The sequence below is a fragment of the Panthera tigris genome, chromosome A1 (genome assembly GCF_018350195.1).
Source record: "Panthera tigris isolate Pti1 chromosome A1, P.tigris_Pti1_mat1.1, whole genome shotgun sequence".
Classification (NCBI taxonomy): Eukaryota; Metazoa; Chordata; class Mammalia; order Carnivora; family Felidae; genus Panthera; species Panthera tigris.
The window spans coordinates 13,854,656-13,867,848 of record NC_056660.1 but is presented as its reverse complement, the minus strand read 5'-3'; the positions used below and the strand labels follow the sequence as shown (position 1 = coordinate 13,867,848).

The following is a 13,193-nucleotide window of genomic DNA, read 5'->3' as shown; positions in this document are numbered from 1 at the left end:
ACTGTTTTCCATACAAATTTTAGGATTGTCTGTCCTAGTTCTGTGCAAAATGCTATTGGTATTTTGATAGGGATTGCATTAAATTTGTAAGTTGCATTGGATCATACAGACATTTTAACATTATATGTTCTCCCAATTCATAAGCATGGAATGTCTTATTTCTTTGTGTATTCTTAAATTTCTTTCATCGGTGTTTTATAATTTTCAATTTTTTTTAACATTTACATATTTTTGAGAGACAGAGAGAGACAGACCATGAGTGGAAGACAGGCGGAGAGGGAGAGGGAGACACAGAATCTGAAGCAGGCTCCAGGTTCTGAGCTGACAGCACAGAGCCTGACATGGGGCACGAACCCACAAACTGCGAGATCATGACCTGAGCTGAAGTCGGACGCTTAACCAACTGAGCCACCCACGCACCCCTGACAGTTTTCAGAATATGGATCTTTCACCTCTTAAGTTAGGTTTATTCCTAAACATTTTATTGTTTTTAGTTCAGTTGTAAAAGGAACTGTTTTCTCAATTTCACTTTCTGCTACTTCATTATGAGTGTATAGGGATACAACAGATTTCTGCACAATGATTTTGTAATCTTCAATAAAGGACTGAATATTCAATGGGAAACTGACAGTCTTTTCAACAAATGGTGTGTGGAAAACTGGACAGCCACTTGCAAAAGAATGAAACCAGACCAATATCTCTCCCCATACACAAAAACAAATGAAAACTGATTAAAGATCTAAATGTGAAACCATAAAATTCCTACAAGAGAGCATAGGCAGTAATCTTTCACCATCAGCCATAGCAACATTTTTCTAGATATGTTTCTTGAGGCAAGCCAACATAAACTACTGGGATCACGTCAAACTAAAATGTTTCTGCAGAGCAAGGGAAACAGCCAATAAAACTAAAAGGTAGCCTACAGACTGGGAGAAGATATTTGCAAATGACATATCTGAAAAAGGATTAGTATCCAAAATATATAAATACTGACATACGTCAATACCAAGAAACAAATAATCCAATTAAAAATGGGCAGACAACATGAACAGACATTTCTCCAAAGAAGACATATAGATGTCCAACAAACACATGAAAAGATACTCAATACCACCCATTATCAGGGAAATGTAAATCAAAACTACAATGAAATATCACCTCATTAGGGTTGGTGAGAATATGGAGAAAAAGGAACCCTCTTGCACTGCTGATGGGAATGCAAATTGGTGTAGCCACTATGGAAAACAGCATAGAGGTTCCTCAAAAAATTAAAAATAGAACTACCCAATGATCTAGGAATTGCGCTACTGGGTATTTACCCCCAAAATACAAAAACATAATTCAAACGGATATATGCACCCCTATGGTTATTGCAACATTATTTATAATAGCCAATCTATAGAAACAGCCCAGTCCATTGACAGATGAATGGATAAAGAAGATGTGGTATAGAAACACAATGGAATATTATTGTGATAATATTGTGAATAATATTGTCGATATTATCATAAAAAAGAATGAAATCTTGCCATTTGCAACAATATAAATAGGGCTAGAGAGTATAATGCTAAGCAAAATAATGCTAAGCAAAATGCTAAGAGAAAGACAAATACTATCTGACCTCACTCATATGTGGAATTTAAGAAACAAAACAAACAAGCAAAGGAAAAAAAAGAGAGAGAGACAAACCAAGAAACAGACTCTTAACTATAGAGAATAAGCAGATGGTTACCAGAGGGTATGTGGGGAGATGGGAGAAATAGGGGATGGGGATTAAAGAGTACACTCATGATAAAAAAATAAAATAAAATAAAATAAAATAAAATAAAATAAAATAAAATAAAATAAAATAAAATAAAATAAAATAAAATAAAATAAAATAAAATAAAATAAAATAATTTTAATAAAATATTGAAAAAATTCTGCTGTTTATATTTTCTCATTGACACAAAAATTGTTTAATAAACTTTAAATTTCTAGGTAGAAGAAACTTTGGTTTCTGACTTTGTTCCTATTTTCTAATTTTACTGTGTTTTATTAAAAGAATATTGTCTGCTTTGTCTTTATGTTTTAGAATTCTTCTTTGATGTATACTACTTTGATGTCAAATTTTTATAAATGTTCCATGTTAACATGGTACAGATTTCAAACTATATTAATCAGATTTACCTTACTATTTAGATTACTTTCCCCCTGGATTTTTTTATGAACCAAGATAGGTGAATTAAACTTTGTTTTAGTAATTGTATTATTTATCCCATAATTTCTTTTTTATGAAAGTTTCACCCTGTAACATTATGTATCCTTCTTTATGTTATTTATTGCTTTTAGGCTTGACTTCTAATTTGTCCAATATTAAGATGATTCCTGTTTTCCTCACTTGTATGCAGGTGGTATAACCTTTAGTTATCCTTTAATTTTCCGCCTTTCTAAATCACTTTATTTTTGTATGTTTCTGGCACATAGATCTGGGTTTTTATTATTGTGATCAATTGAATTTTTCTTAAAATAGGTGATTTAAGACTAATATTTAAGACCAATGGTATACTTTTGTGCTGACCATTCTAGGAAAATTCTCCCTGGTACTCAGAATGATCTTTTAAAATGGATGCTAAAATCTTATATTAGGACTTCACTGAATTATAGCTTTAAATATTTGTTTAGTTCCACTGTTCTTCTTTTCTTAGTTGGAAATTCAATTTAGGCCACTACTGGAACTTCCATACTTTCTATAGCAATCATTTTCTCTCTAATTCTTCTAAACTCTTATTATATTTCTTAAATTTCTCATATTATTTGCCTTGTTTTCATTTTTATCTTCTGTGTATCTTACTATGCCAACCACATAGTTCATCTTCCTTTGAGTTTCTTCTGATTTCGTTTTTATTTGTATGGAAGTTTTTTTCTTCAATAAAAATAAAATAGAAACTTTCCTCCAAAGTTCTGTTAGTCTATGATCCAACACTTCTGTGTTATCCTACCATGTCTTCTAACTTTATGAAATTCTGCTTAGTAGTACTCCTTCCTCAGCAGCAATTCATATCTTACTTTTTAAACTTATGGTAAATTTCTAATTTGCTAATTTAATAATTGCAATTATTTACCAATTTAATAATTGCAATTATTATGTATTCTATAGCAATATTTTTCCAGTGAGTGTTCTTATCTGCTGGTTAGTTTTTTTATTTTTTTTTAAGATTTGTTAATGTTTTTCATTTATTCTGAGAGAGAGAGATTCAGAGAGAGAGAGAGAGAGAGAGAGAGCATGAGCTGGCAAGGGGCAGAGAGAGAGGGAAAGGAGAGAGAAGAGAATTCAAAGGAGGCTCCATGCTGTCAGCACAAAGCCCGATGTGGGGCTCGATCCCACAAACTGTGGGATCATGACCTGAGCCAAAACCAAGAGTCAAGGCTTAACCAACTAACCCACCCAGGTGCCCCTCTGTTGGTTAGTTTTGCTTAAGTTTTCCACATTTCTATATTTTTCAATGTGTCTTCTTAACAATTTTTAAGAGGTTGCATCTAGGGCTAGAATCTTTAATGTCTCCTAGTCAATTTCTCTTACTTAACCAAAGTTAAATGAGCAGTCCTTTTCTCTTAATATTAAAAGTACACATGCTTCTCAGTCTCAGTATTCAATCAACTAATACACATTTACAGTTCCTCAAATATGTATAACTCCTTCCTACAATCCTGGTTTTGGTGAACTATTCCCTATATTTATAATATGTCTATTTTCACTTACTTGACTATCAATTTGGTACCAAAATAAAAATAATATCTACTCTTCCAGACTATTTAGCATGTTTGAGACGTTTTACCTAGATCATGTGTAGTTTTCATCAGTGTTATCAATAAACTCTCTGAAAATTTAAATACCAAAATGAAATGACAACAGTGAGGTTCTGAGAGGAGCTGCATATCTAGCAATAGTTAAATGATACCCTGTTGGGCTCATTTGTATAGAAAATGGATTTTATAAAGAATAATTTTGCACTGGACAACATAATATGAAAAATACTCATTATATCAGCAAGTGACAGTATCTAAATTCTAGACTTTGGGGAAAAAAGAAATATTCTAGGATCTTCAAATAACAAAAATAATCCATAGGCCTCAATGTTAGAAAAAAATACAAATAATAATGACTTAACATGCCAGCAAAAGAGCAGCTCTCATATACACTGTATTCCCTGTGTCACGAAAGTTTTCACTGAAATCATATCCATGTGATTTATTTGATTTGATGAAATATGTTATTACATCTTTAAGATGAACAGTATTTTCTTCAGCAAATAGAAATAAACTATATTACTTAAATTGTGAATTTGTTCTATAATCTACTATTAATAAACATGCTTTCATAAAACACTTTCACACTTTTTATCATAGGAAGCTATTCTTTTCCACTGTAAGATTATTCAAGTCAAATTTCATGTTATATTAGATACGAAACTACTAAAAATACAATTTAAATAGATATTTTCACAATTCATTATGAAAAACATCAACTTACTTGTGACCTAAATGCTTCAGAAAGTATCCCAGAACCTTCAGAGCTTGAACCCAAATACTTTCACTTTTAGAGGCCAATAATTTGTAGATTACTCTAAAAAATACAGAAATAAACGACCTTTTAAGCACCTACAAATATTAAAAATAGAAGCACTATATACTTTACAAACAAACCATAAATATAAAAAATATAAAGTACCTCTCAGGATTTAAAATTCTTTGGAAAAATTAAAAATTATCATATTTTACAAATTTTTCTATAAACTTGGTCTTCCAATAAATACTCAAACATTCAATGTGATTCGTTGCTTATAAGCACTGCCTTCCAGGCATGTTGAAAAGACATTTTTTCTATTTTAAGATACATGATTAGTTAAGCCACATTTCCCCTTCTATTAGAACTGCCTCTGACATTTCTACATAATGACCTTTTTTTCTTGTTTATTGGATCATGGATAGATAGTTGCCCAATTATTTCTCTTTTCTGAGCATTTGGAATGAGATCTGAGAAACAATATCTAGCACTCTGGGGGCTCCTGAATAAAAAAAGTATTTAAAATAGAAAGGATAATGCAGTCTTGTTTTGTTCACATAGATGAGTCTATACACAAAAGGAAGAACAAAGCAACCATACAGGAAGTAGCAGAGAAAGCAAAGTTGTTTCCTTCTAGCTTTCCAATTCCTTGTTCTTATCCTAATGAGATTTCTATAACAAACGCATTATTCTGTTTTTACTTTAATCGGTTTGAGAATTTTTCTGTTACTTGGAGCAAAAAAGTCTCTGCTAGCAACACAAAACCTCACCTAACCTAACCTAACCTATAGAGGCACTTCATATACTATATAAGAATAGGGCTATATTCATTATTACATTTATAAATATCTAAAAATGTTTGTCTTTTGTTTTCTTCAAAACAGAGAAGTATTTTTTCTATAAGGTAGTAGTGGGTAATAATTCTTTTAAAACTCATTCTACAATTTAAGAAAGTTCTTTGAAGGTGGTGGTGGGGCCTATAAAATTGGGATATGCTTTACTGTATTAAATTCTTTTTGAAAAATAAAATGTCATTTTATATTTTTAAAATGAAGTAATCTAGGCCAAACAAAAAAGTTGGTATTAGAAGATACAGTACAATTTTTATATTATTTCAGTAACATTAACAAAGGGAAACAAATAACTTAAAGCTAGTGACATCTGTTTTATGTTTAATAATGGCTTATACTATTAAAAAAGAAAATAATATATTGTTGATATTGCCTCTTGCTTGTGTGTTACTCAATTGAAGAACAGACTAGGTAAACTCTAGAGGTAACTATTTCCTTTAGAAGATGAAGTTTTTCAAAAGCCTCAAGTTCCTAAATAAATACGTATTTACACTGAAATTGATTTTTAGAATGTTTAAAGACAAAGATCAGTAATGAAAAAAAAAAGAACAAGTATGAGACTAGGAAAGTTATACATGTCAGGAAAAGAACTATTCAGGAAATCGTGAGAAAGAACTTTCAACAGAAAAAATAATCTTGAGAACAGAAGTAGAAGCTCACAGCCTAAAAATGTGACTAGCTTCAGACATGGAACAAGAAACTCCCACAGAATTCCCATTTTCTAGAAATAACTTCAAATTTAGGTATAACAAAGGCATAAGATCCACCCAGGACTAACAGAAATTATGATTGACAAGTGAAACATGGAAACATCGAGGGCCATCATTCATCTACATTACATAGGATTTTCTTCACAACTAGATAAGTAAGTGTTCCTTACAAAACAAGAAACAAACAGTGGATTTGCAATACAATATGAATAGGAAATTTACTGACAAATCAGTTAATGAATCTACTTGCAATATAATACGATAATTAGGTGAATCTTAATTCATCTGTTTGAGCTTACTATATTAAGTCAGAATATTGTCTATATTGAGATAAGTACTTATTTGTTCTTTTCTTTAAAGAATTTCAGATATAAAAATACCACATTTTTAGCTACTCAGTTCAATGTTGTATTTCATATTTCACACGGTCTTCCTTAAAGTCAGTTAAAATATCACCAAACTTAAATTAAATTCATTCTTTGTATTCATTTCTTAGTGTGTATAAATTATAATTAATCAGAAGTTTCCCCAGAAAATATTTTATATGTAACTGTTATCCTTACGTACCTACTTTCTAGGATACAGACCATTAAATGTCCTATAGAATAAGCCTACTTTTTCCATATTTTTAACAAAGCCTACAGTCACCACATTTTTTTCAAGTGGAAAAAGTGAAGTAGAAATTCTTCCATCTCTGTCATTGTTTTGAACACATTGGTGACAATATGACACGTTTAGCAGGTGTCAATCATGAGCAACCAGGTCTTGGTATTCATTGTGCCTAATCATTCCATTCACACTATACATTTAAATTACTATTTCACTCCCCTAAAGACCTAACCACTCTCCTTTGTATGATCATATTTTTACCATGTCAAAGTAATGAAAAATCCTATGTCTGCATTTCATATTAACCAATCTAAGGTTGGTATCATCCACAGGGATGAGGAGGATATTTTCAATTAATTCATTAATCAATTAATATAATAAATAAAGCAGATACTAGGATCTAAGGTCAAGGATACTAATTGTTCAATCTAAATATAATTTAAGAAGAGAAGTATAACTGTATTATATTATTAAGTTGGAACATATGAAACTGCCATTATTTATTTAGTAAACAGTTAAGTATCAGCAATTTTATATAATTCAACCTCATAGTAAGAAAATATTTGTAGTTGTTAATAATTAAACGTGTAATCTTCTTCAAACAGATTAGCAACTCCATTGTAAACTCAAAAGTATTATTGATATCACAAATAGGACAGCCACATAGAAACGACGTGACTGTTTTCTCTGATCTAGAAAACGGTCACTTGCTGATATAAATGGCCAAATAAAAGATGTGCTAATAAAATACCTTGGCAGGTATATTATTTCAAAATTCTTTTTATAACCTGTGGAAGCGCACTGAGTTGCATATGGCATAACTTACATTTCCTCTTCATTCTAATAATTAAGACTTTACAAAAATAAAAAAGGAGAATCCCTAAGGGCCTGGGGTATAGGTTAAGTTCATAAGAATACTAATCAAGGAACTATTTTTCACTTATCTACATAATTACTTACAGTCATTCTGACTAAAGTTAGTCTTCATCTCTTTTAATTTTGTCCTTTTGTTCCAATTGTATTGCCACTGCCCTAACCCATCATCCCCAATACTGATGAATAAAATAATCTCTCTACTCTTTTTGCTACATCAGTTTTATCCCTCTCCAGTTCATTTTCCACACTGCTGACTGTAAATCAAAACAAAATGGAACTCTAAGCAAATCAGTTCCCCTTTCAAAATATTTTATTTCGTCACCAACAAAATATAAAATCTGAACTTTCTATTATGTGGACCTTCCAAATCTGTTCACTGTATATTTCTTGAAACTAAACTCATATAATTTTCTAGTGCTCTCTTTTGCTGAAATATACTATGCTCTTTTGTCTTCCTGAAAAATATATACATATGTATTTGTTCTTCCCACTACTTGAAAAGTCTTTACTACAGCAACAATTTAATTACTCTTTTTGAGACCCAAGACCCATTCTTGATATATTTCACCAGTTTTCTTGAGTATTAGAAGATCAATACTAGTTTCTCCACTTATCCCCTTCTTGTATATGAGATTTTGCTGTATTTATTCAAAAGTTCCTAGAGTAGGGGTTATTCTAGGAAGCAAAACTGTACTCAATTCAAGTCTATTAATAATACTAATATTATAATCATACCTTATTCCATTTCTTTGATCAAACGCTGGGATCATTGAGGCTGGATGTTCTGACATTAAAGCCACTAGCAACTGTAACACATCATGAATATTTTCATCCTGCATAGGGATCACCAATATTTCTATAGTTAATATTTTATTCTACTGCTTTGAATAAAATAATTAAGACAAAGACCCAGATCATGTCCTACCTCATGCATGGTAAGTAGGTAATTTAATATACTCTGAAGTTCATCTTCCTTGACCCCTCGGTCCTAATTTTTAAAAAAATGTGTATTACTTAATTTTAAGTCTAAAATTAAAACTTTAAAGACAGGCATCAAAACGATCATTTAAAAAATGTGAACAATTTAAAAGTAGTGATGTTTTCATTAAAATGTTTAAATACTTCATAATTCATAGACTATATTATTTCGAGTTAAATAAGTAAATATTTGGAACGCTGTATCTAGTCTTTTGAAGTTGCTGATTTGATTGACCACCACTATCAAGAGTTGGTATATTGTGATCATCTAAACTGTATTCATATTACTATTTTCTAAGAATTTATTCTTTTCTTAAAATGATGCAAATTACTGCAAAACTTTATAATATCAATTGTGCATATATTACCTTTGTTTTTCATTTCTCTTTATCTTAATCTTTTAAAAATCCTACTGTGATAAAAGATATAATGTAAGACTTCTCAAACAGGTATACAGACTGTTTTCTGGAATAAAAACTTTATGCTCATTTCTAATGCATATGTTCCTTCTCCATTTCAGATATATCTCTTAGAATGGAGGATCTCAAAAAAGGATTAACAAAAGGTGAAGTTTCACAAAAGTTAACAGTAAGATTTACTTTAGAGTGTTAAAAGCTATTCATAAGTTAAAGATAGCTACTGCTAATTTTACAATATTGATTTTAAACTATGCCAAAAATTCTTTTACACTTAATATATTGAAATTCTAAATTATGTAAAATTATTTTACCTTTAGTATGAGCTGTTTCAGAAAAAGTAGCATAAATGCCCGTAGAGATATAATTTCTTTTTGTGATGGCCGGGGACCATCTAGAATAAAACAGAAAACAAAAACAAAAACAAAAGGAAAAAAAAAACCTCACGATATTTAACAAACATAATGCAATTATGTTGGAACACTATGGAATTCTTTAATAGTTGTATTTATTATAATACTCGTTAATATTAGTGCTATATAATTTCAATTATATCAGAGGATCCAAGCATTTATTTTCAGATTTTGGCAATTTCAAATTATTCGCCAAACTTGAGATTTGGAGGAAAGAATTACTTTTTAAATAATTATAATATCATCCATTCATAAGTGCATAATCATCAAGTGTTTACATTATTTTTTTCCTACTTTTATTAATAGGTTCCGTCTTCCCCCAAATCCAAGTTTTCCTAACATTTCTTTCATCTTCAATTAAACCAGTCTTCATTTAAAGACCATCTCCATTTCACCCCACACATTATATGATAAAGCACAGAAAAGTGACATGCTAATGTTTGTTTTGCAGCTTTTTTTCCTATGTGACTTAAATATACTAAATACATATTATGGTGGACACTCAATAAATGCTTATGAGTGAATAAATGAATGTGAACAGTTACAGTATACGTTAATTTCATCATAACATCTAAATTTCAAAGTAATTAATTGCAAATATCTAATTACCAATAAATGAGAACATTCAATGATATGTCATACATATAATGTAATAATTAAATTATACCTTTAAGTATGTAGCTAGAACCATAAAGCTTTCTTGAAGCAATGAGGATTTACATAGCTTCTTAAGTTTTAAAATAAAAATCACTTTATGTATAATTTATAACATCTTATTCACTCAATAAATATTTACATGCAAATTATTATCAAATAATCCATTCCATCTACTCTTGAGAAGGAAATCTCTTTCTCATTTCCCAGACTGCCCTCTACATTTTTTGCCCCACTGCTGGCAACAGGATACAAGCTACCCTTTCCTTCCTTACCAATACTTAGTATTAATTTTTCAACTCTTTTTCATGGTGAAATATAACACATATATAGAAGATGTAAACATACACCTTAATTAAGAGTTCAGAATTAATACCTGTATAATCACTTTGTAGATCCAGATACTGAACACTGACAGCAAACTGGCAAAGAAAGCCAGTAACAACCGGTGTGCAGGTAAAGGAACTACACAAGAGTGGAGGGGTGAGGTCCTGACTTAAATCAGATTAAATAATTGCAGATTTCTGATTTTTGCTGTGTAAGTGCTCCCATCACGACTGAATTCAAGATCAATCTACTAATAGTTTAAAAACGAGGTTGTAAAATCCCTGAATATTTAACAACCGGCTGCACAGCAGCTCGCTCCAGTGCACTGAAGTCCTCACCCCACGCCAGTCCTCAGCTCTAAGCTACATCTTGATCACATCCTCCATCCCAACCCAGTAGAGACAGCCATTATCTTAGTAATAATACCCTTACTTCCATTTAATGAAATTAGAAAAGTTTTATACTGTCTGAAAGTGTCAGTTGTTTCTTTTTCTACTGTAAGGATAAGAATAAAAATCGTGGTTATGTCATAGGATATTTTGTAATGGTTAAATAGATCAACATATGTAAAGGGATCAGAATAGTCCCTGGTCCATTTTAATCATAAGCACTCAGTAAATGTTAGCTATAATTACTATTGTCAGATATTGTACAATGTAAAGGGCGTGTTGGAAAAAATACATACATATGTGTGGGTTTTAAGCATATACATGATACGGATCCATATTTTACAAAAAAAGATGTATCTTACAAATATAAAATTGAGTGATGTAACAAATCACAAATGTACCATTTATATGAAATACAGAAGCTAAACAATCAATAGGTTAGGAATCCATACATAAATAGCAAAATGGTAAAGCACAAGTAAAAAAATAATAAGCCCTCAAGCAAGGAAAAGGCATAAAAAACCTAAAACAAAAAACATAAAACATAAAATTGAGGATGGGGTTATCTCTATGGCTAGGAATGGGAAGAAGATATGACCAAGGACAGGGACATACAGGTTTATGGTAATGTTCTATTTCTTAAGCTCGGTGAGACCTATGAAAGGTTTATCACGTATTAACATTTGCATTTATGACATATTCAAAAATACAAAAATTATGAAACACGCCTCATCTGAAGGACCTACACGTAGACACGTGTAAAACTGTGTCTGTATGAGCAGAGAAAAAGAGGGTAGAAGAACATACAAGACTGGTAATACTGGCTCCTTGAGAGAACAGTAAGTTGTTTTTTTTTAATAGGCCTTTGTATGATTCCATTTGCTAATGATATCTGTTGCCATGATATCTGTTAATATGAATTTTTATAGTGAACCTGATATAATAATAATTTAAAGGACAAAAGTTTTAAATAAGAGTCAAAGCAAAAAGATCCTAGCTCTCAAGTCAGAGCCTACATATGAATTAGTAAGTACTACGAAAAGCTAGCATAGTACAAATTGACTATTGTTAAAAGAAAGCATTTTAGTTCAAAATGGTATTAAAAAAAGTTATTTAGAAAGCTACGTTTCAAGTCAGAACCTCACATTTTACTAAATATCAAAATTAATTTCAGATGGATTAAAAATAACAAATAAAAAGATGCATTAAAAAGAATAAATCAAACTATAAAGAAAAACAAATTCTCTCCACTTTCTTGTCAGTTTTCTTCACAATATATTTATTTGGTTTCTTCCCTCCTGTCTCCTTGAGGCAGTCAGAGCCAGCCAGGTTAAGGGCCCTGGGATAGGAGAAACCAACAGAGCTCAAGGAGACACCAGAGTTTGGCAGGGCCAAGGAGGCAAGTAAGTCTGGCAGGACCTTCACGGTCAGGGCGAGGAGACAACAAGAGCCAGGAGTGGGGTCAGCGGCAAAGAAACAATTAGGGCTAAGGAGGTGACAAGGACCATCCAGAGTTAGAGGTGAAGAGATGGTCAGAGCTGACTGGCAACGTCAAAGCTGAGAAGGTGATGGTGCATGTGTCGGAACACTGTTTCATAAAGTAGAATGAGCAAATGTATAAATATATTAAAGATAATGTAAGCCAAATTTTTCAATATTGAAGGAAGAAAGCTATAAATATAATAAGTTTGAGACTACACTGAACCAAGTGGTTTTAAATCAGAATTGAAGGTATCTATGTATAAACTTGTGTTTCCTACATCCATGAAGAATGCCTAGAAGCGGTAACACTCAAAGAGCAATAAGCAAAATAAGCACACTAACACCCAAATCTTGGCTTCTGAAACCATATCCACCAACCAAACCAGGGCTCCTTGGAGAAATGTCTGATTCCAGGACTGAGATAAGTATAACATGAACCAAAAACTCTGGCTCTCTTGTGGGAAAGAGCCAGGACTGAAAAATTATGGACATCTGTCATAAAGACCCCAAAACTAAGGTGAAAGTCTCCTACTAGCCAAATCTGAGACAACTTTAACATCGAATAAATAATGATACAACCCAGGGTATACTCTCTGGGCTAAATCCGTTAAAACTTAAAAATTTCAATTTGTTTGAAACAAACCGTATCTATTCATTTACACACTGTCTATGGTTGTTTTTGTTATACGCTGGCAGAGCTGACTACTTGCAACAGACACCATAAGGCTCCCTAAGCCTAAACTATTTCTGTGTGGCCCCTTGCAGAGAAAGTATGCCAACTATTCATGTAATACACTGAATAAAATAGAAATCCATGAAATATTTGCTGATATAAAATGAACAAATAATTGGAAGAGAAAAAAACAAGTTCCTCCTTACAAACTAATAAATGGCTTAGGAAATAATGTCATTTAGCAGTAATCACAATAAAGATCAATTATG

General features: G+C 31.5%; 1 protein-coding gene across 8 annotated transcripts in view; it reads right to left on the bottom strand.

Annotated features, from left to right (window-relative positions):
• The window catches only part of NBEA (neurobeachin), a 678,339-nt gene that overhangs the window by 495,301 nt on the left and 169,845 nt on the right, over nucleotides 1-13,193 (bottom strand). For all 8 annotated transcript variants that reach the window (XM_042998658.1, XM_042998776.1, XM_042998897.1 and 5 more), the window contains exons 14-17: nucleotides 9,301-9,380; nucleotides 8,518-8,580; nucleotides 8,328-8,425; nucleotides 4,514-4,606 (exon numbers count right to left, since the gene is read on the bottom strand). In XM_042998658.1, the coding sequence (XP_042854592.1) occupies nucleotides 4,514-4,606; nucleotides 8,328-8,425; nucleotides 8,518-8,580; nucleotides 9,301-9,380 (334 nt within the window). The remainder of the gene's footprint in view (nucleotides 1-4,513; nucleotides 4,607-8,327; nucleotides 8,426-8,517; nucleotides 8,581-9,300; nucleotides 9,381-13,193) is intronic.